Here is a 10,256-nt window from a genome sequence, read left to right as displayed (position 1 = left end):
CTCTGGTGATTAGTGATGTTGAACATCTTTTCATATGTCTATTGGCCATCTGTATGTCCTCTTTGGAGAAATGTCTATTCAGGTCCTCTGCCCATTTTTTAATTGGATTGTTTGTTTCTTTGTTGTTGAGTTGTATGAGTTCCTTATATATTTTGGATATTAGCCCCTTATCAGAGGTATTGTTTGTAAATATCTTCTCCTATTTGGTTGGTTGCCTGTTTATTTTGTTGATGGTTTCTTTTGCTGTGCAGAAGCTTTTTAGTTTGATATGGTCCCATTCATTTATTTTAGATTTTATTTCCCTTGCCTTTGAAGTCAAATTCATAAAACTCTCCTTGAACCCAAGGTCCATAAGTTTAGTACCATAACTATAAGTTTGTTTTCTTCTGTTCAGTTTATTGTTTCAGGTCTTATGTTTAGGCCTTTGATCCATTTTGAGTTAATTTTGGTACACAGTAACAAATAGCAGTTTAGTTTCATTCTTTTGCATGTGGCTTTCCAGGTCTTCTGGTGCCATTTATTGAAGAGGCTGTCTTTTCTCCATTGTGTGTTTTGGGCTCTTCTTTTGTTGAAAATTATCTGTTCATATTTATGTGGGGTAATTTTTGTGTTTTCAGTTCTATTTGTCTGTGTGTCTGTTTTTCTGCTGATACCATGCTGTTTGGATTATTGTTGCTCTGTAGTGCCAGCTGAAGTCAGGGAGTTTGATACTTCCAGCATTATTCTTTTTTTCTTAGGATTGCTTTGGCTATTTGGGGAATTTTGTGGACCCATACAAATCTGATGATTTTTTGTTCTATTTCTTTAAAAAATGCTATGGGGATTGCATTAAATCTGTATATTGCTTTGAGTAATATGGCCATTTTAACTATGTTGACTCTTCCAATCCATGCACACGGAATGCCTTTCTATTTCTTTGTGTCTTCTTCAATTTCTTTTTAAAATGTCTTATAGTTGTCAGATTCTTGGTTAAGTTTATTCCTAGGTATTTTATTCTTTTTGTTGCAATTGCAAAAAGGATTTTTTTTTAATTTTTATGAGATTTCACTGTTAGTTTATAGGAATGCAATGGATTTTTGTACATTGATTTTGTAGCCAGCAACTTTACTGTATTTGCTTATTGCTTGTAATAGCTTTTTGGTGGAGTCTTTAGGGTTTTCTATATACAACATCATGTCATCTGCAAAAAGTGACAATTTAACTTCTTCATTCCCAATTTGTATGCCTTTCATTACTTTCTTTTGCCTGATTGCTCTGGCTAGGACTTCCAATACTATGTTGAAAAGCAGAGGTGATAGGGGACAGCCCTGTGTTGTTCCTGAACATAGAGCAAAGGGCTTCAGTTTTTCATCATTATTTACGGTATTAGCTGAGGGTTTGTCGTATATGGCCTTTATTTTGTTAAGGTATTTTCCTTCTATACCCATTTTATTAAGTGTTTTAATCATAAATGGATGTTGTCTCTTGTCAAATCCTTTTTCTGCATCTATTGATATAATCATATGATTTTTGTCTCTTATTTTGTTTATGTGGTGTGTCACATTGATCGATTTGCATATGTTGAGACCATTTTAATTTCACAGTATCACCCTCTCTTGGAAGGAACAGGGCAGCGATTGCGGTTCTCAGTCTTGGAGACACCCAGTAGTGGGAGCATAGCATTTAGAAAGCAGGGACAACCAGGAAAAGACAGGGTTTGATTTTATCAATATGGCATGCCATACAAAGCATCTGAGAATAGCCACCAGTAGGCAGCTCTGATCTCAAAGGGGCTGGACTTCCCTAGGGAAGTTCTCGTTGAGTATGTATCTAATAAGATGACAGCTAGTTGTTATCCACAGGAGGGGCTCCAAATCATCAGGCTCTGCAGATTCTGAATGTAGCTGGATTGCCTATGAAGAGGAACCTGATTATTCAGTGCTCTACATATGAAGGAAAATCATTGTGTTGGGCATTAGTGCATGGGCATGATTTTGGAGCCATCTGTGATGCAGGACCGAGCACCCATATCATGATTTGAATAGACATGTGGGTCTACTTGGATAATGAACCAGGAACATCACCTCAAGGTAGGGATCTTCAGTTTTATATTGTTACCCTGAGACAAATCCTGGAGAGAATTAAGATTGTAAATCTATATCCGTTGAAAAGCTATGTATCATAATCAAATCACTTGTTACTGGAGAAATATTGTAAAGGAACTGTTAAATGTAGAAATGTATAGATTGATATGTAAAAATAAATCTACTTTAAAGCATGCAATAATTTTGTGTCATGTGTATTTGTTTTAGTTCCATTTTAATTTAAAAAGTGTAACATTTTTCACATTCACACATTAGAAAAGTGTGCCCTAACAGTTGGATGGAAACCCAAGAAATGGTCACTTGATACACAAGTTAAAAAAATTAAAGACAGTAAATTAATGAGGTGAAAAATATTGTTGATTTTCTTGAGAAGAATTTAAATTTTTTAAGTTTATTTCTCCGTCTTTTATGTTGTACTATTTTTGCTCTATAAAGAGGGATATGGACTTGTAGCTTGATTACAAGAATGTTAAAATCTAGCAAGTTTTAAAGACTTTAATGCTTAAGAGTGTTTTTTAAAGCTCTGGGGGAGTATGTTGAAATTGATTATACTCTTGTCTTTGAAAATCCTCACTCTGCCTTTGTTTCATTGTCACTGTGTATGCAGTAAAAATAACTCTGGAAGCACGTTATAACAATTGATTCTGAGAATAAAACTTCTGCCAGGAGAGTTGTCGGGTGTGTAGATGAGAGAGAGAGAGAGAGAGAAAAAGAGAGAAAGAGAAAGAGACAGACCTGTATGTAATGTGCTAATTTCCTTCTCAGAGGGCTACCTTGTAGCCTCTCAGAGTTCATAGCAAACGTATTTATAAAGTGAGAAAGGCAATATCTTTGTAACTACATTTTTCATTAAATGTTTAAATTATGAATGTATGTTTTCAAAACCCGTGATGCAGCACCTTGTGTCTCATTCTCCCCACCCCCTTTTTTATTGTGGCAAAACATATAACTTAAAATTTACTCACCTAACCATTATTTAATGTGTAGTTCAGCAGTGTTAAGCATATTGATATTGTCATGACACAGATATCTAGAACTTTTTCATCTTTAAAATATGATACTCTAGACTCATTAAAAGCAACAACTCCTTTGTTAGACACTTCATATTACTGGAATCATTCAGTACTTGTCTTATTTCGTTTAGCATGTCCTCAACGTTCATCCATGTTATAGCATGTGATAAGATTTCCTTCCTTTTTATGGCTGGATAATATTCCATTGTATGTATATACCACATTTTTTTTATCCAGTCATCCACTGGTGACATTTAGGCTGCCTCCACCTCTTGACCTCTGTGAACTATGCTGTAATGAATATACCGGGGCAAACATCTCTTTGAGATCTTGCTTTGAATTCTTTCAGATAGATACTGAGAAGTGGGGTTGTTGGGTTCTATGGTAGTTCTGTTCTGAATTTTTTGAAGAACCTTCATACTGTTTACCATAGTGGTTGTACCAGTTTACAATCTCAACAGAGGAAAAGGATTCTCAAAACTTCTTATTTTCTGAGGGGTTTTTTAATTAAAAAAATTTTTTTTTGGTAATAGACATTATAATGGTTGTGAGGTAGTGATGACTTATTGTGGCTTTGATTTGCATTTTGTTGATGAATAAGTAATGATTTTGAGTATCTTTTTATATATTTGTTGGACATTTGTATATCATCTAAGAAATCATTGTTAAGTCCAGTGTCATGAAGCTTCTATGTTTTCTTCTATGAGTTTTATAGTTTTAGGTCTTATGTTTAGGTCTTTAAGCCATTTTCAGTTAATTTTTGTATGTGGTTTAAGATAAGGATCTAACTTCATTCTTTTGCATGTGCATATTATTATTTTTTGTGTTGTTATTTCTGTTTTTTAAAACCTACATCATTTGGTATGTTCAATCTGCATAGAGTTTACATCTATGAAAATAAAAGTTCTCCCCTTTGTTGTAAACCATGATAATAGAAAATTAAAGTAAATATGTATAATCTTATAAGGCATAAATTGTGTCCCTTAGAAGCACAGTCCGAGAGGGGGATTCAGGAGCCTATGATGATGTCCTGGGGAATGTACATCATGGAAAACATGAGGGAGGGAGTGATGGCGGAAGGGAAGTAGGGCATAGAACAGAAAAGAACAGAACAACAATGTGGTCTTGGGTAAAATCTATTCTCATCCTAATTCACTTTGCTCTGGAGTATAAATCACACCATAAAGTCGTCTCTTCTTGAGTCAAGGGGGCATGTTTTGTATCTCTGTGTAGGTCGTTCAATGACTGTAGCTTATGGGATGTGGGTAGAATCTTCCGCTCCTTGGGAGACTGAAAGGGGCAGGGAATTCTCCAGAGGAGGGAACAGCTTTGTGTCCTTACAAGAAAATAATACTCCAAGCATCTGGGGATGGGTACACTAGCCAGTAAAGGGGTTCTGGGCAGGGTATCAGGAGTATCTACCTAATATACAGAAATTTTATGTCTTTGATAGCATTTCCTAAATTGCAAATATAAGCTGATAGAACTGAAATACAATGCATCCTCATAGATTCAAATAAATATACATTCTTGCTTATAAGTGATAAAGTATGTTTTTATTTCCTTCTAGGGAAAATTATAACATTTTTTTATCTCATTCTGTGATTCAGTTTTTCTTGTGGAAACATAAGGCAATAAGCTTTTTATTTTTACTCATGACCAGAATGGGAACGGGTTGATCTTTCATCAAAATCCACTTCATTCCCTGCCTTTTTTTTCCCCCCTGCTCTGCTGCATTTTCATTATTTCAAGCCACAGGTCTACTTCAAAGGTCATGCAGCAAGTGGCTTATAAATAAAATCAATCTATGAATAGTATCATCACATTAAGAGACCAAATAGCTGGATTCTCTCATTAGGTAAAGAGCTTGCATTGTTGGACTCCATAAGTTGGTATCATTTACGGGGTACCTGAGATGTACCTTGCTCCGATTAACACTACCATGCTACTCACTATAAAAAAGCCCAGGGGTACACTACAGAAGATACTAGGGTCACCACTTTCCAAAGACTGAGTTGTAACCCAACCCATTGACTTCATCACAGCTCTCTTCCAGGTAGAATAACGAATTTCACTTTCTTCAGCGTTGATCTGGGGTTCAAACCGCTCCATCGTGACGGCTGCCAAATCCTCAGGTTCAAGACTCCAAACACCGACTCCTTCTGCAGCCCCTGCTGCCATGGCAGCACCCAAGGCAGTTGTTTCCGGCATCGAGGGCTTCACTACTGGGATATACAGAATGTCCGCTTGTAGTTGCATAAGAATTTTGTTGTTGGTCATTCCTCCATCTACCTGCAGATGATTGAGTGGAATTCCACAGTCACGGTTCATGGCATCCAAAATCTCTCGGGTTTGGAAACAAACAGCTTCTAATGCAGCAAAGGCAATATGGCATTTATTGGTGAACTGAGTGAGCCCACAGATGATTCCCCTTGCACTGGGGTCCCAGTAAGGTGCATATAGCCCTGAAAACGCTGGGATGAAATAGCAGCCATAAGAAGTACCTGCTTCTTTAGCAAGTTTTTCAATTTCCTCTGAGGTCTTTATAATTTCAAGATTGTCCCTTAGCCAGCGAATAACAGCACCAGCTATAGCTACAGAGCCTTCCAACGCATAATATACTGGTTTGTCTCTTCCGAGTTTGTAAGCCACTGTGGTCAGAAGTCCATGGTCAGAAAATACACACTTATGGCCTGTGTTACACAGTAAGAAGCATCCTGTTCCATACGTGTTTTTGGCTTGTCCATCGTGGAAGCACATTTGTCCCACCAATGCAGCAGACTGGTCCCCCAGACACCCAGATATTGGCACACCTTCCAAGGCCCCAGCTTTCATTAGGCCATAGATCTCAGAACAACTCCGGACATTTGGAAGAATTTTCATTGGAACGTCAAAAAATTCGCAGAGGTCTTTATCCCATTCCAAAGAATGAATGTTGAAAAGCATCGTCCTGCTTGCATTTGTTACATCTGTACAGTGGACACCTCCATTGGCTCCTCCTGTCAAACTCCAAATAAGCCATGAATCGATGGTTCCAAAAAGGGCTGTATCTTCTTTAATAGCCTTTTGAACTTTTTTCACATTGTCAAGAAGCCAGTGAAGCTTCACCGCACTGAAGTAAGTGCTAAGGGGAAGGCCTGTCTTGGACTTGACAAAGTTATTATTTCCTGGAATTCTTTTACTAAGACTCTCAACAGTAGATTGGGTTCTCAGATCAAGCCACACGATAGCATTGTAGAGAGGCTCACCAGTTAACCTGTCCCAGACTACAGTGGTTTCTCTCTGGTTACTGACACCAATAGCTTTTATGTTGGAAATATCAATATTGAGCTGTCCAAGTTTCTCACACGTTTTCTCTATACACTCATAGACAGACTGCAGAATTTCCTTGGGGTCTTGTTCCACCCATCCTTCTCTTGGAAACTCTTGTTTTAGTTCCACTTGATGGTGAGTAAGTAGTTCGGCTGTTTTTGAATTGAAAACCAAAAAACGCGTCGAGCTGGTGCCCTGGTCCACTGCCCCTACCAATGGCCCCAAAAGTGTTTTCTTCGTGGCTGCCATGAAACCAGCTTCCAGTAGGCGCGCGAACTCTGGCTGGTTTCCCGGGTAACAAACGGTGACGAGTGGGGGAGGTGCAAGCGGCGAGTACGGAAGGCTAGAGGGGCTAGTCCATTCCCAGCCTTTTGAGGGCTACTCATGAAGGACAAAATATCCAATTTCAGAAATATCGGCCAAGCCAAATAGTTACTTTATCCTACTTTTCTTGTCTTGTTTTGTTGTTGGTGCTACACTGACAGTTGTTTCAGCACCAGATAATAGGTTAACAGCGTTCCAAGACAGCTCCCCCTGATACACCCACTTTTGGAGGGAGCTCTTATGCGTTCATCTGAAGTTTGCAACTCCCTTGGCCTCAGCCTGAGAAACCAACCTGACTGATCTTGATGAGACACATAATTATGTAGAAAGGTTACTACATAATGCAGCTATTTAAAGAAACTGGCAAACTATTTTCCTGAAAATAGCTGTGCTATTTTACATCCTCGCTAGCAATGTTGGGAGATCCAGTTTTTCCACATCCTCACCAATATTTGATACTGTCACAAATTTTTGTTTTATTTTAGCTCTTCTAACTTGTGTAGTGATATATCATCGCACTTTTAATTTGCATTTCTCTAATGGTTAGTGATGCAGAACATCTTCCCATGTGCTTGTTTGTCATCAATATATGTCAGCAAAATGGCTCTCATGTCTTTTTTACATTTTCTAATTGGATTGTTTGCTTTTTTACTGTTGAGTTTTGAGTTCTTCATATATTCTAGATATGATTCTGTTGTCAGATATGTGGTTTGCAAGAACTTTTCCCCCAGTCTGTAGCTTTTCTTTTTCTTCTCTTAATGGGGCCTTTTACACAGCAAAGATTTTAGTTTTGACAAAGTCCATTTTATCAATTTTTTTTTTCTTTCATGAACCATGTTTTGGTGTCAAGCCTAAGAATGCTAGGCCTCAAAAATTGTTCTCCTGTGTTCTATAGTTTTATGCTTTACATTTAAGTCTGTGATTCATTTTGGGTTCATTTTTGTGTGAGGTGTGAGGTTTAGGTTAAGGTTCAGTTTTTTTTCCACTTATGGATGTCCAAGTGCTCTAGTATCATTTATTGAGCAGTCTATTCTGATTGGCTTGCTTTTGTGTTTTTGTCATAAACCAGTTGGCTGCATTTGTGTGGAACTGTTCCTAGGTTCTCTATTCTGTTCCACTGATCTAAGTGTCTATTCTTTCACCAGTACCACAAATTGAAAATATCGAAGAGATAAGTAGTGAAATAGACGACTTTCTTCCAAAAATAAAGGAGAGGCTTGTTTACTGAGTTGCTTTTTGTTACTCTGAGTCTTTTTCATTGCATGCTATATTATTTTGTATTTGTTTATTTTTGTGTGCAATAAGGTTTTCAGAAGGTTTCTAGAGTACATAATAAGTTGGCTGTGAGAGATTAATACATCTTAAATTTAACTAAATATTTTCCAGTGTTATAAGACTTATTATCTTTGTCAATCAGAGTGTGAAATGATATCTTCAATTTTTTCTATACGTTAGTGAGGCTCTGCATCTATTGTTAGGTTTGAAAATACAGCTTTCTTCTGTATATTGTGTATATTGAGTTGTGTTGAGCAAAATTCTGGACTATCAATTCTGACAGCTGAGTCATAGAGTATGTTGTTTTTCTATGTAGATAACAGTATTTACAATGTTGAATGATTTTTTTCTCTCTCCTACCCACGTTTTATGGCCCTTATATCTTTTTTTTGTTGTTGTTGTTCTAATGCTGACTAAAATCTTCATTTTGAGGTAGGATAGAAGCCTTCCTTTATTAAATTTGAAACAGAATTTAAAGTAGTGGCATACATTCATAGTGTTCTAAAATAAACCACCCTTTCATTTCACGGACAAACTGCACACTCCTGAGTTCATTTTGCCAACATTCATGTAGGCTGTTTACATGTATAGTTATAAATGAGATTTATCTGTAACTCACTTTTTTTATGAAGTCCACATTTGGTTTTGCTATCAAGTTTATGCTAGTCTCCAAAAATGAGTTGAGATAATTTTCATCTTTTNACAATGAAAAGGCTTTTCTCTTTAATTAGTAGAGATGGCGATTTTTAATAGAAGACCCATAGTCTGTTTACAATTCAGATGACTTTATAAAAAGGAGTTATTCTATTTTCTGAAACATAAAGCTTTTTATAAATATAGTTGACATACAATATTATATTAGTTTCAGGTGTACAGCATAGTGATTTGACATTTATGTACCTTACTAAGTGATCACCATGAGAACTCTAGTACCCATCTGTCACCGTACAAAGTTACTGTGAAATTGACTGTATTTCCTATGCTGTACATTACATTCCCATGACTTATTTATGTTATAACTATAAGTCTGTACCTCATAATCCCCTTCATGGTTTTTGCCCATCCCCTCACTGCCCAGGCCCTCTGGCAATTATCAGTTTATTCTCTGTATCTATGAGTCTGTTTGTTTTGTTTGTTCATTTAGTTAGCTTTTTTTTTTAGAGTCCACATATAGGTGAAATGATACAATATTTGTCTTTCTCTGACTTCTTCCACTTAGCATAATACCCTCTAGGTCCATTCATGTTGTTCAAAATGATAAGATTTCATTCTTTTTCATGGCTGAGTAATATTCCAGTGTTTATATATATCACCTCTTTTTTATCCATTCATCTATTGATGGACACCTAGGTTGCTTCCATATCTTGGCTATTGTAAATAACACTACACTGAACATATGGATGCACATGTTTCTTTGAAATAGTGTTTTGATTTTCTTGGGATAAATACCCAGAACTAGAGTTGCTGGATCATATGGTAGTTCAATTTTTAATTTTTTATGAAACCGCCATACTGTTTTCCATAATGGCTACACCAATTTGCAATGCCACCAACAGTGTACAAAGGGTTCCCTTTTCTCTACATCCTCAGTAACACCTGTTGTTTGTTGTCTTTTTGATGATAACCATTCTGACAGGTGTGAGGTGATATCGTTGTGGTTTTTACCTGCATTTCCCTGATGACTAGTGGAGTTGAGCATCTTTTCATGTGTCTGTTAACCATCTGCATGTCTTCTTTGGAGAAATGTGTCTTCAGGTCTTCTGCCCATTATTTAATTGGGTTACTTGTTTTTTTTAATGTTTTGTTGTATAAGTTCTTTAGGATTTTTGATTTGTATCTTTTAATGGAATTAGTAATAGCAATTTTAGTTCAAGACTATAAATAGGGTAATACTAGTGGCATTATTTTTTACCAGTTTTCTGAAAATTTTGAAGTTCCTAAGTATTGTTTCAGGTATAAGTTATAGTTATAAGTTGTTTTGTGCCTTATCCTTGTTCCCCTACATAATGAATGGGAGAGACACCAGAAGTGGGGGCAGGAGCAGAGGTGGTGGCCATTTCTGGGTCTGTCATTTATCCCTCGTTTGTGATGAGGACTTACTTGTGCCAGATCCCAGCTGGGCCTGGAGATCCTGAGGAAGAGGAAGACTGATCACCAAACCTGGATTGGTGTTAAAACGAACTTTACATTAATAACACCGGACACATATTAATGAAACAATAAGATTTGATAAAATGAGTCATTAATA

General features: G+C 36.8%; 2 protein-coding genes across 3 annotated transcripts in view; one reads left to right on the top strand and one right to left on the bottom strand.

Moving 5' to 3' along the window:
• Positions 1–10,256, top strand: part of LOC109393330 (unconventional myosin-XVI) — a 457,270-nt gene that overhangs the window by 149,890 nt on the left and 297,124 nt on the right. The window lies entirely within an intron of this gene.
• Positions 4,827–6,762, bottom strand: LOC109393328 (glycerol kinase-like). Of its 2 annotated transcripts, XM_019662414.1 has the most exons (2): positions 5,095–6,762; positions 4,827–5,007 (listed from the first exon to the last, which is right to left on the bottom strand). In XM_019662414.1, the coding sequence occupies exons 1-2, from the start codon at positions 6,656–6,658 to the stop codon at positions 4,997–4,999; spliced, it is 1,575 nt and encodes a 524-aa protein (XP_019517959.1). In that variant the 5' UTR covers positions 6,659–6,762; the 3' UTR covers positions 4,827–4,996. The 2 variants fall into 2 exon arrangements, with proteins under 2 accessions (XP_019517959.1, XP_019517958.1); XM_019662413.1 differs by having other exon boundaries at positions 4,833–6,762.

This window comes from Hipposideros armiger, unplaced genomic scaffold (assembly GCF_001890085.2).
Source record: "Hipposideros armiger isolate ML-2016 unplaced genomic scaffold, ASM189008v1 scaffold_376, whole genome shotgun sequence".
Classification (NCBI taxonomy): domain Eukaryota; kingdom Metazoa; phylum Chordata; class Mammalia; order Chiroptera; family Hipposideridae; genus Hipposideros; species Hipposideros armiger.
The sequence above is the reverse complement of the archived record's forward strand: the minus strand, read 5'-3'. Positions and strand labels throughout refer to the sequence as shown.

Excerpts from the sequence above, each read along its gene's own strand:
- LOC109393328 (XM_019662413.1), bottom strand. The coding sequence starts at position 6,658 with ATGGCAGCCACGAAGAAAACACTTTTGGGGCCATTGGTAGGGGCAGTG.